The sequence below is a fragment of the Saimiri boliviensis genome, chromosome 2 (genome assembly GCF_048565385.1).
Source record: "Saimiri boliviensis isolate mSaiBol1 chromosome 2, mSaiBol1.pri, whole genome shotgun sequence".
Lineage (NCBI taxonomy): Eukaryota > Metazoa > Chordata > Mammalia > Primates > Cebidae > Saimiri > Saimiri boliviensis.
The window spans coordinates 148,204,026-148,231,479 of NC_133450.1; the positions used below are offsets into that span (position 1 = coordinate 148,204,026).

At 38.4% G+C, this 27,454-nt stretch overlaps 2 protein-coding genes across 15 annotated transcripts in view; one reads left to right on the top strand and one right to left on the bottom strand.

The window, feature by feature from the left end:
• Positions 1-27,454, top strand: part of TRPM6 (transient receptor potential cation channel subfamily M member 6) — a 375,800-nt gene that overhangs the window by 238,450 nt on the left and 109,896 nt on the right. The window lies entirely within an intron of this gene.
• Positions 1-27,454, bottom strand: part of RORB (RAR related orphan receptor B) — a 189,987-nt gene that overhangs the window by 11,780 nt on the left and 150,753 nt on the right. The window contains exons 5-9 of the mRNA XM_039461506.2: positions 17,501-17,622; positions 15,988-16,120; positions 13,064-13,171; positions 10,608-10,718; positions 6,591-6,703 (exon numbers count right to left, since the gene is read on the bottom strand). Coding sequence (XP_039317440.1) covers positions 6,591-6,703; positions 10,608-10,718; positions 13,064-13,171; positions 15,988-16,120; positions 17,501-17,622 — 587 coding nt within the window. The remainder of the gene's footprint in view (positions 1-6,590; positions 6,704-10,607; positions 10,719-13,063; positions 13,172-15,987; positions 16,121-17,500; positions 17,623-27,454) is intronic.

Here is a 27,454-nt window from a genome sequence, read left to right on the forward strand (position 1 = left end):
TTTTTTTTAGCAATTCATTATTGTTAGAAAGACAAGCTTCTCTCTCATGTTGATGATGCAGTTTTGTTATCTTCATGCTAGAAACATACAGGAATTAAGAAGTTAGTGAATCTGTTGGCATGTACCTTTCCAGGCTCAACTTATTGCAATTCTCCCTGGGAAGGTGCAGAGGCCTGAGCTAGAAATAGACATTTTCTGGGCCTCTCAAACATTTAGGAATAGCTGCCCAACTGTTAAGAGTTCAGATGCTGGAACTGTAAGAGTTCAGGTGCTGGAACTGGCTTAACTGGGTTCAAATTCTGTCTTTCCGACTGAGAAGCTGCTTACCCTTAGGCAAGATACATAATCACTTGAATTTTCAAGTAATGAGAGTATAGTCTTAAAAATTAAATGGCAATATATTTAGAATCTATCAGCACAGGGCCTGGCACATAGTAAATGCTGAATCCCTTTCAACTTTTGCCATTCTTTTTATCAGTCATATGATTCTGATCATGTATTTCTTTTCATTGTTGTCATTGAGGCATTTGATTTTTTTCTCCACAGCATGAGAACTTGTGTCTCATTTATGTTTATTTATCTTGCATATTTGACCTGCAGTAAATATTTATTGAGTGAATGAAAATGATAAAAATGAATTTTAGAAACACTTCCTACTTTGCCCTGTTTCCATGTGAATGTTTCTTTTGCAGTATGAAAGCTGTGGCTATGATGTTGTATTAATATAGAGCATTATCGTTGTATCCTGCAAAGTGAAGGCTGTATACTCTAGATAGTGTCTCACCTGAAAGCTGAAGGTAATGCTCAGTTCCCTCACCGGGATAAGAGGATTTTGCTCAGACAGAATGATGAAAACAAGAGAACATCTCTGGTGTAGGCATGGGAGGTGAATTTCCCTCTTGTCTGAACTTCAGAGATTCTAGACCAGCCATGTCCAAATACAATGTGGCCTATAGATATAACCTAAAATTTTGTTAGCAGCCACAGTAGACAAAGTTAAAAAAAACAGATGAAATTAATTTTATAATATATTTGATATAACTCAGAATACCTAAAATTGTTATTTCAACATATAATCATAAAAAATATGAATGACATATTTTCCATTTTGTTTTAAATCCTAACTCTTTGAAATGAGTATATATAAGTCTAAAGACTTAGAAAGGAGAATCTTGGCCAAGGCAGTGCTGGCCAAGGTACAGTCGGTCAGAAATCAGGAAACAAAGGGAAGCCCTCTCTTTCTTGTCTTCCTGAGTCTTGTTGGAATGGGCTAGGTGCCTGATGGGGAAGGGCAGACTTCTTACACCTGACAATTCGTGGTTAGATCAATCTCCTCTCTCTATGTTGTAGCCTGGATGGAGTATGTCTTTGTGGGAAGTCTGACCTGGAGAAAGGCCTAGTGTTTACTCTGGGGTTCAGCTGTGTGAAGGTCTGTCTCCTCTGTGGCCCACTTGGCAATGGCAGTGAATCAAGCAAATGATCTGAGGAGATGAATTTCAAAGGAACAGGTTTGTCAGCACAGGCTTCAGTCATTCTTCTAGGTCAGGATATTCTCTTCCTGTGGCTATCTTTAGATTCCCACTGCATTTTCATTAATATGACATAATGTTGGACTACACTAATACCTTATGGATGCAGGTGTGTGGTTAGGACATCTATATGGTTAGCAGGAGCTTAGGAAGAATAACGGGAGAAGAGAAAGCCCTGTGTGGGACAGGATATAGCTTTCTGGCCAGCCAGAAATAGGAAGAAGGAGAGAGGAAGATTGTGAACTTCAGCAAAGTAACTATAGACACTTCTACATCCTAGAAGAATGAGAAAGGATTTATCAGCATAGAGCTATAGATCTAAACCACCCAGAGGTGTGGGGTGGCCCATTTTATTCCTAGAAAGCTTGCATGTGAAGCACATGGTGAGGCACAAGCACTTGAACATGTTTTCAGAAGTGAATCGAAGGCATGGTACTCGCTGAATGTTACAGTTGTGGGAAAATAAAAAGCAACATTCTCTCTAAGCCTGCATATGGTGAGCTGAGTGGGCTTTGCCTCTGAGGGATATCAGCAGTTCTCTATGCCTTCCTGTTGGATATATGTGTTGTTATAGAGTTAGCTATTTTCAAACTTCTCAATACAGCTTTGGGCAAGAACACACCTCCAGGAGTGTTGTATCTATTTTCAGGAGTGCTGGGAAAAATAAATATGCTATCTAACAATATTTCATGACTCTAATTAACCAGGAGGCAGAAAACAAGGGGCTGGACTGGGGAAGGCCAACACAAGGCAAGGCTCCAGCTAGGGGCCTGACCTGGAGGCTGCGTTTGGGAAAGGGCTGGACGCATGCGTCTGAGGACAAGATGTGAACAAAACAGCACAGATCCAAGCTTTGGCCTTGGCCTTGAGCACACCGCCATAGCCTGGCCCCAGCTGGACTGGCCTTCCTTATCCTCCACCCTCTGCACCTCTGGTCAGGGCAACAAGAATGGCAGACTCAGCGACTTTAATAGAGAAAACCCTAGAACAGAAGCATCAGCAGTCTTTACAGTTCGAACATTCGCTGCCCTATCTCTCACCCTCTCTCCTCTACCTGCAGTGGCCCTGCTGTTCTCAGCTGAATGGGGAAAGAGTATTGCAGGTTCCTAATCCCCACAGCAGTCTTCCCTGAGGAAGTAAACCTCTTAAAGTGAGTCATGGCATCATCCAAAGCACAAGTCATGGAGCTCTTCCTGGAAGCCTGACAGGCACGCCGACCTCTGGACCCGGGCTCTGAACACATAGTTTGCTTTGCAGCTATGAGGCTGGAATATCGTTCTAAACTAAATGATCATAGTGCACTGAGTACTAATTTGGATCCATAAGACTTGGCAAAATCAGTCTTTTTCTTCACTTATGATAAGAGTAAAATATCAAAAAAAAAAAAAAAAAGGTCCTTAAAACAGTCACACTGGACTGGACATTGGAGGGCAACACAAGATATCGGGAGGAACCTTTGTTTTTCTCTTTAGAGAGTCAAAGAATATAATACTGAAGAGACCTTAAAGACCATGCAGTCCAACCTACTCATTTCCCAGACAAGAAAAGTGAAGCCCAGAGAACAGATGGGCTGCCTCCTCTAGTCATATGGGGCTTAAAAATATATATGTATATTTATTTTATATATATATGTATGTATTTTTTTTTTCATGAGCTTTAGTGAAAGTGACCAGTGTTATCTCATTTCCTGGCTTCTCAAATCCAGGATCCAGCCAAATCCAACTTTTATTTATAGCCTGAATATACCTTATGCTTTCCTACCTCCATACCATTGCCCCCATCACCTGGAACGCCATCCTGCACTTCTTCAACTTCCCAACGTCCATCTTTTGAAATAAATCTTACCTATCATTTGATTAGCTCAAATATACCATCTCTTAGATAAAAATCTCTCTGCCAAAACAATTTTTTTTCTGTCAACAACAGCTACAACACAAGAACAGTACTTACATATTATCCATTATGGACTGGGCAGCTTACTTATATTTTATCTCATTTAGTTCTCAAAATAGCCATATGATATTGGTATATCTTTAGTGACATCATACAAATGAGGAAACTGAGGCATAGAGAGTTAAAGTTGCATGTCCAGGGACACTCAGCTAGTGGGCGGCTTTCATGATTTATTATAAATATGCTTTGTATCATCATTATACTGATGAGGAGAGGAGACTAGATTCTTTAATAGGAGTTTTTTTCCTAGCTAACTCACTCCTCCCCCCATACTAAAACACAGATTAACACATGGGGATTGAAATCTTCTAGTTAATGAGTACATAATCCCTGAATTTTCAAACCTTCTAAGGTTAAAGTTTGGCTTAAAGTAGAAAGCACTGCTACCTGAACTTTAATTTCAGGAAGTAGGCATGTAGAAAGTATGCTGGAGTTTGCTCTTGCAGGATGTGAAGTTCAATGATTGCGTATGAGCCCTGTATCTCTAACCTGATGTGTGTTGACACCTATTCAGGGTTAATACCACTACAGGTCAATGGTAGAAATAATCTTTTGCACATGTCACAGAAGGCAGATGTACCCTCTACTTACTGGAGGTTTGATTGGAGCTCCTGGGCTTCAACACAACATTTTGGGCACGTGCATTTTTTTTTTTTTTTTTTTTTAGAGACTTTCACAACCTATTCATAGACTCTCCAAGGGAGTCTATGAATATCAAATATTAAGAATGACCTTCACTGTTTTAGAGCTATTGCGGAAGGCAGAAGAGCTCCATGACTGCAATGGCTTAAGGAGCCTTTCTGAAAAGATAAGAAGAATCCATGGTGGGATGAAACAGTTTCTCTTGCATTTAAATAAAATATTCCTTTTGGGGAATTTGATGAGAGGGCATCCTAGACAGTCATGTTACATTTTGCCAGGTGTTAAGGCTGTTAGGTGCTAACGGGTCTCACTCCATACTACTGACCCTTCAGCATTTGATAGTGGACAAACGTGAGACTTAGACACATGAAGTGACTTCTCTGAAGCCACAGAGATCAGAGCTGTGATAAGTGAAAATTCAGTTCTGATTCAGTTTCATGGTCAGTCCGCATTAGTTCAGTTAACATCCTATTAAAATGATGACTGTTAGAAGAAAGGGGTCACACAAAAACCCAGTATCTGCACATGGCTTATAGAAGCAATGCTTTGTAACCTGGTTCTAGTGAGTTTTATCCAAGAAATCATTCTCTTCTAATGTTTTCTCTGCTTTGCAACATTGCCTGTCAATAAGAACTGAATTGTGTAGTTTTCCAACTAAAGATGGAGAAAGGGAAGTTAAGCTGATCTACGGTCAATGTAATTTTCTTTCTTGCCATCAAATACTTTTTGTTCTTCGATTTCATCTTCTTCCTACCTCACATACCTCAAATCATAACCAAGGAAGTGGGAGGTAGAAAGTGGTGCAAGCATAAATATTTTATCCTCCTAGGGGAGTAATAATCACAATTTCACAATGTGTTAGAATCTCATTTGAACATCACAACACAGGAGAAGAACATCTGCACAGGAGAAGAAATTGTAATCTTCATTTCATGGATGATGAGACCATGGTTTTCACACAAGCAGGCAAACCTCCCAAGCAAGCAGAATAGCAAGAATTTTCATCTAACTTCATGTTTTTTCAAGATTTTAATTTTAGGATGGTAAATATGGGGACAAAAGTCTTCAGGAGATCCCAAATGCAGAAATCATCCCTCCACATTAATTAACAAGATGTATTTATGCATATATGCTACCAAGCAACTATACAGACACATGCATATATTTACATTATTGTCTTTTCTGCCCAGTGAATCTGAAAGCATGTTGAAGTTCTGCTATTGATTAGGAGAAAACAGGTGCAGAGAGTAGGTGATTTGTCCTTGACCACCTAATAAATGAAAAGTTATGTCAAAGAGAACTATTGCTCTATAATGTGAAAATGTTCTTGCTAGTGATGCGTTAATTTTAACAAAATGTTACCATAATGAAGCAGCATATTTAACTCATGGAGGTTTTTTATAGCAGTACTCTGTATGTGCAAAGTAAAATCTGATGGTATCTCCAAATAGAATCTTTACCATCCCCCTTTTTGAAACAAAGAACTTCAAGGGCAGAGTGGGAAGGTTTTAATGATAAAAATATAAAGAGTAGGATTTCTATGATCTTTAACCAAGAATAAGCTCAATTTCTTAATTTCTTACCCTCTAAAATATTCTAGTTCTTAGGAAATCAAAGATACTTTAACATCTAAGATCATTCTGACTGCCCAAAAATTTCAGTTCTTGAGAAATCAAAGATACTTTAAGATATAAAATCAGTCATTGAGAATTACCTTTTCCTTTTGTGATTATTTAACTTTGGTAAACAATTTTTTTCAGTGCTCTTATTAAAGATTGTTTTAAATTAAGCTGACTCAAGAAATTGATGGCATGTTGCATGCATTTTGCCCCAGGGAAACTTCCCCATTTTGAAAGAACCTCAGGGCAAGTCTTGCATTAAGAGATCAGCATTGAAGTGAAATTTACAAGTCATCAGTCTAATCTTGCACTCTGGGTAGTACTGTCATTAATAACATACCTGAGAAGTGACTAGGTAGTGTCTACTAGAATGTGACCTATGACACAGAGCTCACTGCTTTACACAGTAGTCCACCCCTCTGTGCAACAATTCTTATCATTTGATGGTTTTCTCTTATTTTGAATAAAAATGTATCTGCTTTGAACTTTCTCCAAGACCTGGCTCCTGAACTGGCACAAAGCCCTCTCTTTCTATACATATGACTTTTGAAGACTTGTTTCCTTGCTTTGAGTGTTTGCTCTGATGAAATACCCTTGGCTTCTTTCATTTGTCTTCCTGAGCCTTGGGTTCAGATCTGTCAATATCATCCCTCTAGAAGAAAGCCCTTCTCGCAAGATATTACAATTCACTAGTCTCTCTTTTAAATTGTGTACCTTAAAATTTATGCAGTCTTTGGTAACTTCCAGAAACTGTTGCTGCTGAGAAATTTCCCTTGATTTATAAGCAAGCCCTTTCACTCACTGTGCTCTCTTTTAGTGGTGGTGGCTCTGTGATCTGGGGACCTACCTTTGCCAAGGTCTCATCATCCAGGTGATTCTTCTGAATCACATGTTGAAGTGCAAAATAAATTTTTTCCTGAAGCTTCTGGACCTTCCTTGGTTCTATAAGCCAGGCTCGGTCTGAAGAAAGAAATAGTGGATAAGTGGAGGGAACATCAACTATGTTTTGCTTCACCCACATATATATATGCCAAGTTTCAGACTCATTTTATATTACTTAGTTATAAGTTGCTTCTGAAGACATGTCATTATTTACATAAAACATAAGTATTTCATAGGCAATACCGTGATGACAGGAATGCACAATATTATGACACAGGAAATCAGTTTGGAGGAAAGGACACAATGGTTCAGATAATCAGCTTCTCTGTTTCTTATTGTCTGTGACAATTTACATCTCTCACTCTTTGCTTTGGACATATGCTTGGGTTTTCTTTCAAAGTAGAAGTTAGCGATTTGTGAAGAAGAATTATAGAAGTGAAGAAAATCACAGGAATATTTTTGGTGTTCAGGATCCCTTTTCCTTTTCTCAGCTTATTCTCTCATCAGATATAAAGCTGAAGCTATGTTAGAATTTATATAGCATAAACACAAATCAGTTTCAAAAATTCACTTCTAAGTTCTATTTTCCTATATTGAATTTTTAAATGGTGAATAGGATAATCCCTCCTTTCCTTCCTCCCTCTCCTCCTCTGTTTCTCCCTCCCTTAGACCCTCTCTCTCTTCTTTCCTTCCTTCCCTCCTTTCTTCCTCTCTCTTTTCCTCCCTCCCTCCCACACTTCTTTCCTTCTCTCAAGCCCTCTCTCCTTCAATCTCTCCTTCACGCTCTCCTTCCTTCCTAGAAGATTTATTATACATCATGGTGACAAAATTCAGCCCCCCATCAATAACTTAATTTGGACCTTTATTGAAGAGAAACCCCAAATCTTCAAATGCTGAACAAATACTCATGGAAAAGAACTTGAACATGATCTTCCTGAACACAGTTCAGGTCAGGTGAGAAACTCGATTCTGTAATCCTAGACAGGATGAAGACAAGTCTAGCCAACAGTTAAGCAAACCCTTACGTAAGTGAGTACAAAAGCTTTCAGTGACAATTGTCAATCAGAATACATTAAGTTTCCCTCCCTCTCCCTTCCCTAAGCTGTTTGGAGCTGAATAAACAGTGGCTCTTATGTCAGGACCCTGGAGAAAGAATAGGGAGTGGTCTGGCAGGAGATGGAGCCTACATAGGCTGGATATCTGTCTTCTTTCTCTTTTTGAATATGGCACTAAGCCAGGGTGGCAAACGAGGTATTTGGAGTTCGTGAATCCTTTCAGTGTGGGTCTGCTAGCAGCACTGAAAGATTCCCCACTAGATAGAATAAACCAAATTGCATGCTTCCAAATGTCTCAGAATGTAATGGTGACAGTATTTTTTTTTTTTTTTCCTAGAAAAAGACCAAACAGCTCAGCTGATTTCTAACTCAGAAGGAACAGGCTAGCTTTTCTTCTAGGGTGATCATTTTCACAGATCATTCATATTTAATATTTCATATCTTAAATACTTGCTGCTTAAAATTTACTGACTTGCCACAAATATACCCAAAGAGAAGAGTGACTCTAACACTTCCTTTGAGCAAGCAGGAACCAGAGATAAACCATCTCTCTCATCCATAGATCCACAGGCTTAGATTTAGTCTTCTATTGAACTGTTTACAATGGAAATGATCAAATGCAATGAGAAAATGGTAGAAGGAAAATTATTTGGCATGTGGCTGCTAACAGAGAAAAGTATTTCTTGTCACTTCTTCCTTCTATCTTTGTGCTTCCAAGCCTGGGAAACTTTCTAGGGTTTAAAAAAAAAAAAAAAGACCTAGAGGAACAGCTTGATTTTAGACAGAGCCATAAAAGAAACTGTTAGTAAAAACACTCTATGTGATAACTAATTTCCATTTTTGATAAAGTGGTTAAATAAAAAACAGTAGCAAATTAAAAATACCCTGATAAGACCATCAAGAATCATATTAGGAATAATAAAGCCAAACAGGTAAAAACTGTAGACATTGGTATTATTGGAAAATATAGCTACAATGACATGTTAAAATTATAATATGTAATCTTAGATCACAGGTAAGATTAATTTCTTCCAGCTTCATTGAAAAATATAGTAGGGCATATATAACAAAAGAGATCTGGTCTCTACAAATAAATGGGTAACAAGGAATGAGTCTCTTGACCTTAAAAATTAGGCAGGAATTTATTTTTCGTTCTATAGAGAACTGTCGGTGATGCTGTTATCCATTAGCCCAAAATTGAACCAAACAACAGCTGAGTAAGTAACTGAATTCCCATTCTGGCTAGAGAGCCATGTGTTTTATATTATTGTTGTTATATTATTATGATTATATTATTTATTATTATATTTTAAGCTGGCATATACTTTTTTTTGAGGCACAGCTTCGTTCTTGTTGCCCAGCCTGGAGTGCAACGGCACGATCGCAGCTCACAGAAACCTCTGCTCCTGGGTTCAAGTGATTCTCTTGCTTCAGCTTCCCAAGGAGCTGGAATTACAGGTACCCACTACCATACCTGGCTAATTTCTATGTTTTTAGTAGAGACAGGGTTTCACATTGTTGGCCAGGCTGGTCTCAAACTCCTGACCTCAGGTGATGCGCCGGCTTCTGCCTCCTGAAGTGTTGGGATCACAGGTGTGAGCTACTGTGCCTGGCCTAGCATATACTTTTAAACAGTATTTTACTCATTAGAGTTCTGTCCATAAATATTGTCACACCTTGAAGTGTTTGAAAACTTGGCGTTTTAGTGCATTTTAAAGCTAGTAGATGTCTTAGTTATTATGGAGTCCAATTCCCTTATTTTATAGATGAGGAAACTGGGCCTCTGAGGGGTCAAATGTTTAATATCACACAGATAAATGATCACAGAGCTGGTACCAGAATGTCCACCTCCGTGTCTGAAGTTCTTCCTCTTCTACTGGGCAGCCTTCAGTATGAGTCATTTTCCCCTCTGCCATCCTTGTCTTTTTTTTTAAAGCGCCTGATACACTTGAACCTTCTACAACATGGGTTTGAACTACATAGGTTCATTTATATGAAAATTTTTCTTCTGTTTCTGCCACCTTGGGATGGCGAGACCAAACCCTCCTCTTCTTCCTTTTCCTCAGCCTGCTCAGCATGAAGATGACCAGGATAAAGACCTTTGTGATGATCCGCTTCCACTTAATGAACAGGAGATCTGTTTTCTCTTGCTTATAATTTTCTTAGTAAGATTTTCTTTTCTTTGGCTTACTTCATTGTAAGAATACAGTATACAATACATTTAACATGCAAAAATGTGTGTCAATGGACTGTTTATGTTATCAGCAAGGCTTCCCATCAACAGGGCTATTAGTAGTGAGATTTTTCAGAGTCAAAATTTACATGCAGATTTTTGACTGCATGTAGGGGGTTGGTGCCCCAACCCCTACATTGTTCAAGGTCAAATGCATTGCTAAGAAAATACACACCAGCATTTGTCTGAAGTGACCACACCAACATGAATTTGGTCAAAGATGCCAACATAAAAGGTATTTAAAAAGTAGAAAGTGTATCTAAAGAGTAGAAAGTGTTTCTTTTACTTATGTAGGTCCCCATTCTGGATCTGTCATTTAGGTACATTTCTACTGCATCTCATCCAACTGGACATTTATTTTCTATGTACTTTATTCTTAAAGTCAAAAATAGAACTTAGCTGTATCTCAGGCCACTATTTGTCTTCCTTTATTTGTTAAAAAACGATTCTGCTTATCTCAATCAGGAAGATCCCTACCCTATGTTCTACTCTTGCGCCTGGGCCAAACTTGGTCATTTTAATAAACCTGAGGCTACTTCTCTTTGCATTGTCCAAAGATATCAAAATCTTGGTAAAAAAATACACAGTTCAGTTAAAGTTTATCCTGAACACTTTGGCTTAGGCAGGTGTCATCGATGTTAAAAATAATAAAGCTAAGTTTTTAAAAAAGGTAAGAAAACTGAGACTGCCCTACCTGGAGATATCAGAACAGCAGATGAGAACAAAGCGATCTCCTCCTCGGTCAGCTGCAAGGAACACAAATTCTTTGCAAAGTCAAATGCTTCATTCACTAGGTCATCGGAACCTATAAAGGAAGAAGGAAAATTGAAGAAAAATACTTGAACTTGAAATGGGTCAAGAGTAAGTCATAATCAATAAGCTATTCAAGGAAGTGCACACTAGACTTCTAGAAGATATATTTTTAGGTTTCTAATTATAAATAGTAATTTGATACTCATCAAAAATGAGAAAATTGGGCAACATCTTGGCCAGGCCATCAAAGTTAACATTACCAATGATGAGCAAGTAGACTTGGTGTGTGAGCAGTGTGACATCTGTCTGGGAATCTGTAATCTGATTATATTCTTATAAATTTGAAATGACTTCCCATTAAAGAATATGAAATAAGTGATTGGGGATCCTTTACAATAAGGATAATATTCATAGAAAAAACATTACAATAGGGGCTGAGGATTGTCAGTCTTTGTAGCACTTGAAGCTAGCAAAGTAGAGTATTTCAGGCTTTTAGACTGAGATATTAGAAATATCTTGCAGAACAGAGATGAAATAACACTTCAGGTTAGCAATTTCCTTGGGAATTTGATTGAGGAGCTAGGGTTTACTTATTTTTTACCTTCTAATGAATGACTCATAGGTCAGTTGCTTAGCTATTGTGAATTTTGGCAAAATAATGTTGCGGCTCTACACTGATCCCTGGTAAATGTTTATTTGATGAAGCTGGAAATATACTGAGGTGGTTTGCCAAGGCTTTTCCTCCTTTCCTGAAAATCTAGCCTTAGAGATGACATGGATGTGTATCAACTGTAGAAGGGAAACATTGCCAGCCCTGATGTTTGTTGGCTGCCATATCAGCTAACAGCACAAGAGGTGAAAGGGCAGTGGCCTTCTTTGGTGTCTGTGGGCAGGATATGGAACAAATGGCACCATCAATCGTTAAAACCTTTCCTGGCATCAGCCCATCTTTGCTAATGTTCTTGCTATCCATGCCATGCACTGATGACTGGATGTGATGATACACAACACTTCCAAACAAAGACTGACACTGTTAGTGCCTTCCCACAGGAATGGTCTGGAATCATTTTGGATAGGTTGGCATGAGCTCTCTGTGCTCCCAGAACCTCATGAATTAACCTTTGTGGGTGAGAAACAAGTAGAGGAGCTCCTCTTTTAATTAAGTATCTTAACTCATGATGATAAATTTACATAAGAAATATCAGAGGTCAACCCCATGGATGACTGGTGGTTTACACAATATACAAGAAAGTTGACCAAATGAAGCTGATTTTATAAAGAAGGTTTTATAATGCAGCCCAGCTCTTTTAGCATCAATCTCTAGTTACTTCTTCTTCTTTTTTTTTTTTTTTTAACAGGGTCTCACTTTGTCACCCAGGCTGTAGTGCAGTGGTATGAACATGACTCACTGTAACTTCAACCTCCCAGGATCAAGTGATCTTCCTGCTCAGCCTCCCAAGTAGCTGGGACTACAGGTGTATGTCACCATGCCTGGCTAATTATTATTATTTTATTTTTATTTATTTATTTTGGAGATGGAGTCTTGCTGTGTCACCCAAGCTGGAGTGCAGTGGCATGATCTCAGCTCACTGCAACTTTAGCCTCCTACGTTTAAGTTATTCTCTTTCCTCAGCCTCCCAAGTAGCCAGGATTACAGGTGTGTGCCACCACGCCTGGCTAATTTTTGTATTTTTGGTAGAGACAGGGTTTTACCATGTTGGCCAGGCTGGTCTAGAACTCCTGACCTAAAGTGATTCACCTGCCTCAGTCTCCCAAAGTACTGGGGTTACAGGTGTGAGCCACTGCACCTGGTGATGCCCAGCTAATTTTTGTATTTTTTTGTTTGTTTTGAGATGGAGTCTCATTCTATTGCCAGGCTGGAGTGCAGTGGCATGACCTCGGCTCACTGCACCCTCTGCCTCCTGGATTCAAGCAATTATCCTGTCTCAGCCTCCCGAATAGCTGGGACTATAGGCATATACCACCATACCCAGCTAATTTTTGTATTTTTATTACGGACGGGATTTTGCCATGTTGCCCATGCTGGTCTTGAGCTCCAGGGATCAAGCAGTCTGTGCCCCCTGGCCTCCCAAAGTGCTAGGGTTACAGGCATGAGCCATTGCACTGGGCCTTGACTTACTTCTGAATGAATGATGTCTCTATAGGGTTGTTCTCAGGAGGGCCCTTGGTTCTCTCTTTCTTTTGTGTTGGGGGCCACATTTACAAGATCAGACGAGAGGCTCGTCTGAATGAGAAGCTCACCAGGTCCATCTCTTATGGAATAATGAGGTACTGGTTTACATAAAAAAATTAAGGCATTTCATTTACCGATTTCAATCTAAGTGGAGAAACTGATGGTAGCTAATAAAATTGTGTCCTCATCAAAGGGAAACTTACCTAAGGCTTTGAACATTTGCATCCCTCCATATTTTCCTTCAAACAGAACAGTGTTGTTTAATGGGTTGAAGGCACGGCACATTCTCACTAAAACCACTTCCAAGCAACCTATGAATAAAAAATAAAAATAAAAATATACATATATATTCAATAATAAAGAGATTATTACTGCATATAGGTAAGAGACTTTCAAGAACTTTAAAACACACAGAGACACACACACACACAGAAATCCCTTAAGTTTCTTCCCCCAAAATAATGATTAGTTTGGTGGAAAAATATGCAGTTTTTGCTATTAAACATAATGGCAAAAACCTAATATATTTGCACCAACTTAATATATTAGAACTCTTGGTACTTATGTGAGGAATTAAGGAGAAAATATACTTTACAGGTGGCTAAGCTGGAGGACATAGATATTACTTTGTGAAAATACATTTCTCTCTATTTTTTGACTAATATTGAAGCTAGTTTCAATTCTTGAATTCACAATTGATGAAATGAGGGCAGGAACTTTTTCTGCAGTGATATGCAGCCATGATTATTGTATTCATTCTTGCATCTCCAGGACCAAGAAAAGTTTCTGGCACATAGTAGGTGCTTAGTAAATATTTATTGAATGAATTTGTTTAATACCATTGTTCTTCCCTTTGAGCATTATTAACATCCTGAGGAAATACTGCTGCATAATTTCTCCTGGAGAAATGGGCTTTTGCCCTGTAGTGCAGTTGAAGTTAACAGCCAGACTCAGCAGCCACAGATGTACATGAGAGCATCATACTGGTGATTTGCCTACAACTTTGGTACCTGTTTTATGGCACCACTTTATCTTTACGTCTCTGTTTTCGTTCCTTTGCTATATGTATGTTTGATGATTTCTCTCTGCTTGTCTTTGGTATATCACCTAAAATAGAGGCTTATGCATAGGGGATAATTTGCATGTATCAACTGAAGGAATGCTTTTCTAACACAAACAGTAGATGGGTACCATTTATTAAGTATCTACACAATGGAAGGAACTTTCTTTGGCTTCTTACATTCATTTTTATGTTTGCTCCTTACAATAACTATTTCAGGTTTATTAGCTCTATTTATGGAGGAGTTACACAAGGGTTGAAAATTTTAAGTACCTCGCCTTTTTTACCAGAGTACTAGAGTCAACATTTTTATTCCAGGTAGAGATGTTAAAGATTATATGGCTCAGTGGTTCCCAAACATCAGCCCATGGGTTGGTTATGTCTGAGTCTTAGAGATACAATGAACTGGGTTCCCCTCCAGGAGATTTGGATTCCATAAGACTCATGGTGCCTATGTCACTGAACTGCCAGTAATCTCCTTTGATGCTGTTGATGCAATTCCAAGTGTGGAGTTCATTGTTTCTAGTCTATCTCTTTATTTTACAAATGAAGAAACTGCTATCTAGAAAGTTTAGCTTAAGGTCACATATCAAGTGTGGCAGATTTGACTTTTCAAAGAGGATCAAAAAAATATCTTCCATCCCATATGTTTTTTAGGACCTTACCACTCCCCTATCAAGTAGTAGAATCCATATCTCCTATCCTTGAATCCAGGTTGACCTTCATGACTGATGGTTAATAATGGAAATAACAATGTGTGTTATCTGAAAATAAGTTAGAAAAATCTATGCATTTCTGTCTTGTTCTTTTGGGGTGCTAGCTTTTGGAGCCTAGTGATTATGCTGTGAGCAAGTCCAAGCAGTCTATGGAGGGTCTCACATGAGGAGGAGCTGAAGCCCGCAGCCCAGATCCTTGGCTAAACTCTAGGCTGTCAACCAGCACAACTCATCAGTTGTATGAGTGAACCAATTTGAAAGTGGATTCATCTGCCCTGAGTTGAGCTGACTCAGTGAATACCACATGGAGCAGAGTTAAGGTCATCCCTGCCGAGCCCTGCCCAAATTTTAGCTTTGAGAGTGAAAGAAATGATTTTTTTTGATGTTGTAATTAAATTTTACACTGGTTTAGATGACTGGTACATCAGTTTGGCACTTCAGTCAAGGTTTTCATAAACTTTTATCATTTGGTAAAGAAGGAGCAATATCTTAGAATAACAGTTATATTTTGGCCCAAGTTTAAATCCCAACTTTGCCATGTACTGGTTTTGTAATATTGAACATAGCTCTTCACTTCTCTGACTCTTTTCCTCCTCCTCTGTAAGATGGAAATAATAACATAGATCTCACAAGACTACTTGAGATGTCATAGGGAAACATAAACATATATGTATGCTATTTTATATATGAGTATGTTATTGTTATTACCATGGCCTAGGACCATGAAAATTTGCATAAACACCATCATGGTTCTTATTTTCTATTTTCAAAGGGGCCCAAGAAAGGCAAATAATTTATTTTTCCTGTTTGGTAATAACATCTGCAAAGTCAATCAGATGCAGTTTCTTGAGCTACTTCTGAAGCGATTGTGTGTGTCAGAGAGTGTGCGAGGGAAGGGTGGGGAAAGATTAGAGTACTGTGGAGTTTCTCCTGGTGTGTACTGACTGCAGGCTATCCTCATTAAAATGATTGGAAATGACCACAGAGGCAGAACTCAGCTAGCCTGCATTTTTTTCCCTTCACAGAAGGCAAGGAGTACGTTTTAGCGCCGGCTCAGCAATTCAGCCACCTTGACACGCTAATTACTTGCACTGCCTGTCAAGCTGGGTATCTCAACCTCCGCAATTAATAGCTCCACTTTCAATAAGCAAAATTGTATTTGACTTCAAAGGGGAACTGAGTGAGTATCAGGGCATTTTTATTACTGAGAGTTTCCTTTGGGAGTTGGCTGACAATGTGGGTGGTATAAACGAGCTGCATATTGGAAGGAGGATTTTCTAGAACAAACACAGTGCTAAGGGCTGACCACATCCTTGTCTGAAATAGGTCCCCCATGAATATTCTTGCTTACCTGACTTCAGAAGTAGAATTTGATCATTTTGACAGAGCTCCATGAAGCCTGTTATCCGTTTTGCAAACTCCACCACGTATTGGATGGCGTGAGTGATCTGGATAGCACATTGTTGCCACAGTGCTTCCCTGGACTTCAGGAGAGAAGACACAGGATGTAAATGGGGGAAACAACTCATGGAGAGTCAACAGAACATTCAGGTTTGCCTTACTGGTGCTTACCTGTCGCTTGGGGCCCAAGGAGGTAATTTACGTGTTTCCTTTAAAATAGGAGGGCACTACTTTTATTATTTTCCCCTTGATAATATTTTGACCTGTGTGGACCTCAATATGCCACAATTATCAAAGTACTGAGGTGAAAATAATGGCAACATTGTTTATAGAATGTAGGATAGCTTTGTTATTTTCTTTACTATTTTTTCCTCTCTTCCTCCTCACTGAGTTTGTAAAGAAAATAACAAATCTATCTTCACATACTATTAATATAAAAAACAAAGCTCTGCATTGAGGGATAGCGATTTCATTCACAGGCTTCCATGACATCATTTTAATGGGTACCTGATGGACACTAAATTTGTAATTTTTTTGCTGTCTCTTTTTTTTCAGACCTACAGAAATTGTTTTTTTGGTATAAAAAGAGTTCTGAGGAAAAAGGCATTACATCAAATCAAATCATTCTCCTAAGTTAAATAGAATGTCCCAAATATATTTTAGTCCTTGGGTTATTTTCTGAAATGAGAAACATAAATCTATATCTGTTAATTCTACTTTTTATTGACCATACAGACACAATACCTTTGTTTCCCTATTTATATGAAAGTACTAAGATTTAATTGTTCTGGTGGAGAAAAATCAGCATATTGTAGACATTTATTTAGATACACACACATTTACATATTTTATTAAAATTCCATATTGGTAGAATTGGTAATCTCTATCCCAAAGTAATGTAATGTGACTCCTGGAAAACAACAATAAATTCCTCTTAAAACCTTCTTCAATAAACCCAAAGAAATCACATAATGTAATAATAATGATTTGGATGAGTTATCCCTTTTTTGGATTCTTTTTAAAATGTAGGGCAAGAAAAAAATTTAGAAAGTTTTGTTCTGTGTATTTGTTGTGTAAGTTTGTGATGATTACAACTGCTATGATTACTACATTGTTCCTGCTTCTTGCCTTGACCCAAGAAGTCACCAAGAGATGTCCTAAAATCATTTGATGAAGGCATACCTCTGTAGTCACTCAGATAGGGCAGTGGTTTTCAATCAGGGTAGCTTTGCCTCCTTGGAACAGTTGGCACTTTATCTGGAGACATTTCTGTTTGTCACAAATGTGGGTGAGGGCGATACCACATCTAATGGGTAGAGCCAGGGATGCTGGTAAGTATCGTATAATTTGCAGGATGCCCTTACAGAAAAGAATTGCCCAGTGCAACCTGCCAATAGTGCTGAGCTTGAGCAAGACAGACATAGGGTAATCACAGGAAAAGGTTCTCATCGTTTTCAGAGTACCTTGCTTTGATACGCTTTAATTTCTTCATAGGTGTGGGTCTGCCACGCCAGCTGGTGCAGCTCTTCCATGGTATATTGACATGTCTCCAAATGGGACTTAATGATGTTCTGTGCAATTCGATCTGTGAGAAAAGATATCAATTCAAAGGTTTGTGAATAAAATCACTCTGCTCATTAGGTTTCAATGTGTACTATAAGAATGCCTTTGCTATCGATCTTAACATCTTCAGACAAACTCTTTATTGCCTTTTTTCAATTGTCAGGATTTTAATCAAAATTTACTGCTTTCCCCAGATCTTTTTGATCACAGCTTAGGGGTTTTACAAGTTGTAAACCATTCAAAAGTATTTATTTATAAAAAAGATAGAAAATTATAATATTTCTTCATTTTTGGCTTGAAAGTCAACTAACAGTCTTAATATTTGCATTCCAAATACTTTAAAATATTTTTAAAATCACTAGAACCCTATCATTTATCTCAGAAAGAAGGAATTAAAATATAAAATTTTTTTTAAAGGAAACATTAAACAATAAAGTTTTTTTTTTTTTAAAAAAAAAAAGCTGAGTAAGGAGGAAATAGGGAATAGAATGCAGGGACAGGAAAGAAATTAAATTTTCCGATAATACTATGCTTGTAGATTTGACTTTGGGGCAATGTAAATATCTGACGTGATTAATAATAAGAGAGGTGGTATACACAATAAAATACTGGCTCATGAGTTGATAATGTGGGTCATAGGGACCATTATATACTCCTTTTAAATTTTTTAATATAATAAACTTTTTCTTTTACAGAAAGTTTAAAAATGACAAAATGATTATATTCACAAAAATTAGTAGCAAACACAATCAATCGGTCTTTTTGGACAGTTTATCCTAATCCAGTAAAATTTCATAATGTATCTTAAATACCAATCATTATGGAGGCAGGAAAGTTGTGCAATAGAACCAGACATAAGAGCTCTCCTTAAGAAAAGCCTGCTGTGAGTCCCCTGAAGGCGGCTAGAACTAGAAGGAGGTCCCTTATAATCCCACCTGCTAGTTGAACACATGCAGAAGGTGACAACTTAGAAAACCAAACCATTCAGGATTTCTGAATGTGGAATGCGAGTGGAATGAATATGACCAAATCTTCCCAATACCTGCTCTTGGGTCATACAGAAATAAATTTTTTCTTGTATTTCAGGTTGTTCCATTTCAAATGTAAGTTCTGTTCTTTCTAAATGGCCAGCCCCATTTCTCCAGGACAGCCCTCAAAGCAGCATTTGGGTGTCTCCTTTTATCTCACTGAGCTTCTGGTATATAGGGTACAAAGTAAATCAAATTTTAGTAATGTAGAGACAAAAATGTAAATTTAACCTTCTAAGAAATTTTCTAAATAAAAATCTCCTATAGACATGCCTGGCACATTGGAGACACTGAATAAATGGTAGCCACAGTTATCCTTCTTAGGACAGTCTATGTCATTTGTCATCAGAGGAGCAATATGATGACTTCAATGGAAATAAAATTCAGTGGAGATATTTAATTCTGCAATCATCTTACTGAAGGAAGATATTTAAATATTTAGTAGAGTTTTTCGATCAAAATGAAGTGATATATGTAGAAGATGCTACCAAATGCTAACTTCTGATGGTAGTTCTACTCTATTGGATTCAACATTAACATTTCTAGGCTTGCACTGCTTATGATTTTGATTACAAATTTTTTTCTTTAAAAAATCATATATTCAAAGTTTTATTGAACATTCTCCTATGGTATAGAAAGGTAAAAATTACTCTATCCATCACATTAAAATAGATTGGTATGTCATGTTTAATCATTTTTCAATTTCACCTGTGCAGTGTAATTACCTGGAATCTAAAAAACATACTTGTTTTTCAGTTGGTATATAATGAAAACATAAGATTTTATAGTCCTATAGTTTTCAAACTATTATCTTGTTGGTGTAGTTTGTTTTCATCTTCAAAGACATGCTGATTTGTTGGTAATTTACAGGCTCCAGGATTTATAAACAAGACTATCATTGCTACTCACGATTGTATTATGAAGGACTCTATTCCTTTATGATATCTGCCTGGAACTGTTGGCCAAAGCTTAAGAATTCTCTGGCCTTCTCATATTAAAATTTAGGATTCTATGGTTTATGAGGAAGGGTAGGTACAATAAAAACATGGGAAGGTTAAGGAAAGAGGAAATTAAATCCACATGCATGCTTCAGGACTCAACGCAGATGGCCATGCCTGGTGAAAGTTTTTCTGCCTCCCAAGTGCTCAGGAAGAAGGGCTGGCTGCCATCACACTTTGATTCTGCCTTAATTGGGCCCTTATTCCAGTGAGACTTGCACTGTGGTTATTTGAATCCCTCTGTCCCACACCCTTTAAGATTATGAGCTCTTCAAGAACTAGGCAGCAGATCCCAGCATAATGCCTTCATATATTCATTCAACAAATATTTTTGAGAAGATACTGTATTTCCTTCCTTCCTTCCTCTTTCTCTTTCTCTCTCTCTCTCTTTCTCTCTTTCTTTATTCTTTCTTTTTTTTGACCAAATCTCACTCTGGTGCTCAGAATGGAGTTCAGTGGCACAATCTCCGCTCACTGCAAACCCTGCCTCCTAGGTTCAAGCGATTCTCATGCATCAGCCTCCCAAGTAGCTGGGATTATAGGTGCCCACCAACATGCCTGGCTAATTTTTGTATTTTTAGTAGAGATGGGGTTTCCTCACCTTGGCTAGACTGGTCTTGAACTCCTGACCTCAAGGGATCTACCTTCTGCCTCCCAAAGTGCTGGGATTACAGATGTGAACCACTGTGCCCAGCCCTTGCCTTTGTTTTAAAGCATCTTACAATACTTTAATTTCATATCATGATGCAATAAATGCCCACAGTTATTGTGGGAGCCCAAAGAAGAAAGTGGCTAACTCAGTCAGGGGTGGGGGCGGGAAAATAACTACAGAGGAGATGCCTGAATCTTGAAGGTTGAGCACAGTTTGTCACATGGAGAAGAGAAAGATGTGCCCCAGGTAGAGGGAATGATGTTTTGAAGGCACAGATAGAAAGCTAGCTCTAGGCTAGGTAATTTCTGACATTACATCTTATATCTTTACAACCTCTACTTCTTTTTTTTTTTTTTTTCCAGTCCAGAGGTCTTTTATTCTTTAACACTTGTTATGCCATTAATTCATAGGGAAGAGGTTCCAGCAGCTCAGGCTCCTTCCCATTGGTTCTCACACAGTGTGCTTCTCTGGGTGGAGCAGGCTGGCACTTCAGTTGAATCCAAGTACCTTTCTCTTTGGCTTCTTTCTTTTTCTGATCATTTTCCTTCACACGTTTCAGGAAGTGATCTTGGCTCTTAGAGTCCTTGATGTGCTTAATATGCACATTAATTTTCTTGGCAAGAATTTTGCCCTTAACTTGTTTGTTTACAACAATGCCAACAGCATGCTGGGTAACATTGTAAATTCTTCCAGTTTTGTCATGATAACATTTGTGGGGCATTCCTTTTTGAACAGTACCATTCCCTTGATGCCTGCAATATCACCTTTCTTATAGATTCACATACACATGGCCAAAGGAACAACTCCATGTTTTCTAAAAAGCCTGGAGAACACATAGAGAGAGTGCCTCTCCTCTTTCCCTTTGTGTTCGTCATTTTGGCGAATTACTGGAAGGTGGCGGTTCCCTACAACCTCTACTTCTTTATAATCAGTCTCCGCTTTACTGAGGATACAAGCGATATTTAGAAAGAGTGAGTGAGTCTAGACCAGCTTCTATGGAGCTAGTAAGGTGTTTTGAAACCAAGTCTGTCTGTCCTGGCTAGAAATCTTGTGTATTTGCAGCATAGGGTGCATGGAGGAGATAGGGAGAAATAAGACTAGGGTAGATGAAATTTGTGACTGAAGTAGGGGTGTCTGAGTAAGCAGGCCAAGGAATTTTATCTTGTATGAGTTTTGGATTTTATCCCTGAATGTTACCAATTCAGAGGTAACTGGTAACCAACTGAAGCTGTGAAGTAGGAGAGTGACATGGTCTGTTTTTTGTCTTTTTTATTTATTTTTGAGACAGAGTCTCATTCTGTTGCCCAGGCTGGAGTGCAGTGGCACAATCATGGCTCAATGCAACCTTCACCTCCCAGGTTCAAGTGATTCTTCTGTCTCAGTCTCCCAAGTAGCTGGGATTACAGGCCTGTGCTACCATACCTGGCTAACGTTTGTATTTTCAGTAGAGACAGGGTTTCTCCATGTTGGCCAGGCTGGTCTCCGACTCCTGACCTCAGGTGATCCGCCCGCCTCAGCCTCCCAAAGTGTTGGGATTACAGGTATGAGCCAGCATGCCCCAGCCTTGGTTTTTCTTTTAGAAAGGTGACTTTGGTCATGGCAAAGATGAGATGGCATTAGTGAGTACATGAAATTAATCCGGCTGTTGTGAAAATTCAGGCAAGCTATAAGGAAGGTCTGGACTAGGTCATAATAACAGAGATGGAGTGGAGGAGCTAGATGCAAGACAATTTTGAAGGACAATACATGGGAGCAGTAGATGTGGCACAGAGAGAAAATATTAAATATAGTGGGTGCTCAACCAATGCTGAGTTAGTGAAGATAATGCTGAAGATGTCCATTCATTCCTCCTTTCTTCAATTCTCTGCTTTATTTCACAAAGGATTTGAAAAGTTAAGATTGACCCTTTGATGATCTTAAAGCCTAAGCACTCAGAATGGCTTTGAAGTCGAATGGTAAGCATGCAAAATTATTTCCCATATCCTTGTGGTGGGAAATGCAAGTCAAATGTCTTTTGAACATAAGACTTATTATAAATGGCAATGAAGGCAAAAGCATAGTAGCAGCAATTGCAGACACTTTTCTCCTCCTCTTTCTCTCACTGTTCTGCATTGCAGAGGTGAGCCATGTGTAAAAACCGACTTGACCCTCTCAGAGCTCAGGTTGATATAAGACGTGGCAGCACTAGACTGGGTCTCATGGGAGCAAGGCTGGAGGGCTCATTCTCTCAATCAGAAAGATGCTTGAATGTCCGAGGAGATGGTTTGCTTAGACTGAGAGTCTGCAGTTGTGAAAAGGGGAGAAGGATTTTAAAAGAAAGGCCAAAGGAGAGACAATGAATACAGTATGCAAAGTTCCTGTTGGGAGCCAAAGGAACTTTCAAGAGTCCTTGCCTGGAAAAGTAGAAAAGGTAATAGTAAATGTAGTCCTCTCTAGGGACCAACCACATGAGAAAGTCCAGACAAAAGAGGCTGAGGTAAAAGAGCAGAGGATATGGAATCTTTCTGGGCAATCTCACATCCTTCATCCGTTACCCTAACTTGGATTGTAGCTGTTTCTCAGCTCAGTTTTTTTTGGATTCTTTGACTAGCTTTAGCTGCAAATGGTACATGTCGAAGAAGGAGTCAGCATGCTGTGCTGGGATGGTAGGTCCGACAGCAATATGGCCTAGACAACTAACTGGTGGGAAATTCTACCACCTCCAAAGGTGATGCACACGAACTCTATACTCTGCTCTTCCTGAGACCAGGGGTGAGGCTGGAGATTTCTTAAGGGGGTGTAATGAAAATGCAGCTGCAACTTCTCAGTAGTTAAGATTCCCTACACGTGTTCAGTGAGACAGAGGTTTGTTCAATTTATTAAAAGTATGTGGGCTGCTTTGATAGTTAATATTATGATGGAGAGGAAAGAGAAAAGCAATTTTATATGCTCAGTCTGTCCAGTCATTCCTTTTAAATTATGTTAAGGCAAAAAGGCAAAAAGTAAATATTGATGCAGGCAAGGAAAAACTGGGTGTGTATTACAGGTTAATATTAAGTTCAGATTCCTCACTTTCTGTTTGTTAATTTCATGAAAAATCCCTTGCTCTCACTTTCTCTTTCTCTTCCTTTGCCTTCTATATTCTCATATGTATAAACACATAAAACTACTCCCATACATTGCTGTTTTGTTTTCAACTTTGACCCTGATACTATTCTTGGTGGAAGACTTATTGAAATCCAAGATTTATATTCAATTAATAGAATTTGTTTTTCTTTTTTTTTTTTTTTAAAGACAGGGTTTCACCATGTTGCTCAGGCTGGTCTTGAACTCCTGACCTCGGGTGATCCACCCACCTTGGCCTCCAAAGTGCTTGGATTATAGGCGTGAGCCACTATGCCCGGCCCTTGAATTTGTGACTTTATACATTAAATAATTTTATGGGATAGAAATGACAATGTGTGATTCAAATAAAAAATGGTCTGAGAAAGCTTTAAAATAATTGAAATAGGTAAATATACTTCTCTATCACTTTAATAAAAAAATATTTTAAAATATTGTTAAAATTGTCACACCTCCCTAGAAGTCTTAGGGTAATCTTTACTTTTGATGTGGGCAATAAGAAGAGAGAAATTACATTTTCAAAGGGAAAACTGGAATAAAATTGATGGTAATTCTCAATAGTGTGTGCAATAATTATAGAACTCTGGGGTTGAAACCTCCTAACCTCCTTCCTCTATTTGCAAATGGGCTGTATCTAAATAATCCTAGAAATTAGTTAAGCCTCCTCTCTCTCTCTCTCTCTTTCTCTCTCTCTCTCTCTCTCTCTCCCACCCTGAGACCATGAAGGACTTCTTCTACATATCCTAACCCTTCCTCAATACTCTGTTAATAAATCAAAGAAATAAGAAACAAAGCCCAGTGTAAGGATTTACAGGATGATTGAGATATGTTTGATAAGGTTTATATAGGCAAATAGAGTTTTTTTCTCAATTATATTAGATGATGTAAAAAGGTATAAGAATAATATTTTGAGGCAATGTTTAAAGAAATAAATGAAAAATAACTTCTCTTACATATTGATCCACATAGTTAAGCAAAGTTTGGAAACAAGTCATTCAAATTACCTAATGCTATGTAGAAAGAAAAGGGCTACATCTGCTTATTTTGGTGAGAAAGAAGTAAACTGACAAGCAAGGTGACAATTTTTTGTTTATAACTGTGATGCTATAAAATGAGGACCAGCTTGCAGCTACTAAAATAGTAAGTGACCTTCTGCAGCTCTGATTTCAACCACTCAGCAGGTTTTTTCCACCAAAGCGGCTTATTTTAGCTCTCACTAGACATTTCAGCAAATGGCGCTCTCCAAAGGCTACAGTGGCTCAGACACGGATTGCACGGGTAGTTTCATTAGAATCCCACATCCTGGGAGTGGGGAAAGTTGAGTATATCTTTAAAAACTGCTGCTTTCAGTGTTATTACTAAGAGCACCAGAGGCCCAACTGCACCAAGGCGAGAAAGCTGAGACTCAGAGCTATATATAGCGCTAGAGGCTGTTGCTCCTGAACTTCCTAATTCTCTGCCCCCACCTCCTCCCCTCTTTTTTTTCTCTCTCTCATGAGAAAGAATGGTTTCTTCTTGTTGAACTATACCCTCTATTCATTTTCTTCCACAGGGACTTTTTTTTTTAAGTTGGAAGTATTCTTTCTAAAATACCATACCTCAGCCTCAATCAAAGTGATTAATGAATTTTTAATTTGTCACTTGCCTTAAGGATCTAGAGTACCACTGAATTCTCTATTTAGTTTATACTATGAGTGCGAAAATGGAATTCTTAGGGGATTCATTTTGAATTAATGGCAGGATATCTCTATGGACTTGCTCAAGGCATGTTTTAAGTGCCTACATTAGGTTTTCATAATATCAAGATTTCTCAGAATTTGTACTCTTAGAGGTAATGAAAGCATATTAAAACAATTGGTTGAAAGGTGAAACATTTAACCAAACACCCACACATTTTTCCTTTTTCTCAACAGACCACCACTTTTGTTTTCTGCCATTAGATAGAACAAGTCTAATGGTTTGTCATTGATGGCAATGTCAGAGAAGACAGTCATTTAAAGACCTTTCTGATTTTTCTAATCCCATTTAAAGATCATTATTTTTAGCGTAAATAGAATTCTGCTGTCAGAATAAAACTATCAATATATTTAAGCTTAGAACAGCAATCATTAGTGATCTGTAGATTCAAAAGAAGAGTAGTAGATTTCGCATTTTTTTTCTCAAGTTTTTTGAGGCAGAAATTGGAGGAATCAACAATTTATAACTTATCTGTTGGCTCAGTTCATGGTCCAACCACTCATTACTTCCTCCTAATTAATCAAGATAGCTTTCAATTTCCTTTTCATGCAAATTCTATTGCCAACTCACCTATCAGAGAATTGCATAACTGATTTTTACTTCATGAGATCTGAATATTCTAAGATCAATTTGTTCCTAGAGTTCTTCAGAAAAAATACATTGACAAAATGTAAGATGATGCTGTTAACTTTTAAAAATGATGAAAATATAATATTACACAGTTCAATAAAATAAATGGAAAAAACAATTAAAAAATCAGATTGATGCAAGTAATAGTAACATCTGGGCAAAACTGAATGAATAGATTAATAAAATAATTAATATTTTCTCAAATTTGAGGAAGCTCAAGTAAGACAGCATTGTTGTTGTTGTTGTTGAGTTGGAGTCTTGCTCTGTTGCTCGGCTGGAGTGCAGTGGCACAATCTTGGCTCACTGCAACCTCTGCCTCCCTGGCTTAAGGGATTCTCCTTCCTCAGTCTCTCAACTAGCTGGGATTACAGGTACGTGCCACCACACTTGGCTGATTTTTCTATCTTTTAGTAGAGATGGAGTTTCACCAAGTTGGCCAAGCTGGTCTCGAACTCCTGGCCTCAAGTGATCTGCCCACTTCAGCCTCCCGAAGTGCTGAGATTACAGGTGTGAGCCACCACGCCTAGCCTCAAGTAAGAAAGCCTTTTCTAATAGAAGGTAAGAAAGCAGAAAATAAAGCTGAAAGAACCTACATTGCATGTCTGTTTAAGCAGAGTATATCCAAAGTGGGGGGGAAAATCACAAACAGCAAAAACAAGTTGACTATCTTAAGAGAGTGCTTTCTTTAATAACAGAAAGCTGTTTTTGGAACACAAGCATTTTGCTATATTGCAACAGTGTGTGTCTAATTTTTGGAAAATTACTGTTTCCTTTCTTGAAATCAGTTGACGAAATTGAGAAAGAATCTCATTTAAAAGAGAACTTTTACAGTAAAAGATCTTCACAGCACAATCAGAAAGATTAATTTACTGAAATGTCCTGCAATTGATGAGTTTTAAGGGAGTTACAAGGTAAGACCAAGAAAGACAACATGGCCCCTTTCAGTCTTGTAGTTTGTGTATTTGGGGAAGCTGCTTAATCTATTTAGCTCAGTTTCTTTGGGTTTGATCCTCCATCTGCAAGAGGATTTGGCATCAGCGATGTTTTCTAAGGACTGTGTGAAGCTTGACAACCTGAGTCTGGAGAGGCTACATGAGAACTTTCTTTCTTTCTTTCTTTCCTTTTAAACAGCCTCCTACTCTACTGCCCAGGCTGAAGTGCAGTGGTGCGATCTTGGCTCACTGCAACCCCTCCGCCTTCCAGGTTCAAGCGATTCTCCTGCCTCAGCCTCCCAAGAAGCTGGGATTACAGGCATGTGCCACCACACCTGGATGATTATGGTATTTTTAGTGGAGACAGGGTTTCACCATGTTGGCCAGGCTGGTCTTGAACTCCGGACTTCATGTGATCCACTGGCCTCGGCCTCCCAAAGTGCTGGGGTTACAGGTGTGAGCCACTGCACCTGGCCGACATGATAATTTTATTTGTTTTGACTCATGAAGGAGAAGCCTTGCAGAGTTGCAGAGGGTGAGAGTACAGTTTACAGCCTTAAAGGCACTTGAAGAGTCTTAGATAGGACAAAACAAAATAGTACAATTCAGAGGCCATTAAAATCTTCCTTTAGTCTCCTTAAAAACTGCACCTCCACATGCTACCAAAGGACAACTAATGGGTCACAGATGATGAAACCTCATTATGAAAATTGCTCAGGGCCATCATTAGGATTGATTTTTACCACTTGAATTTTGTTGACATATGGATTGGTTG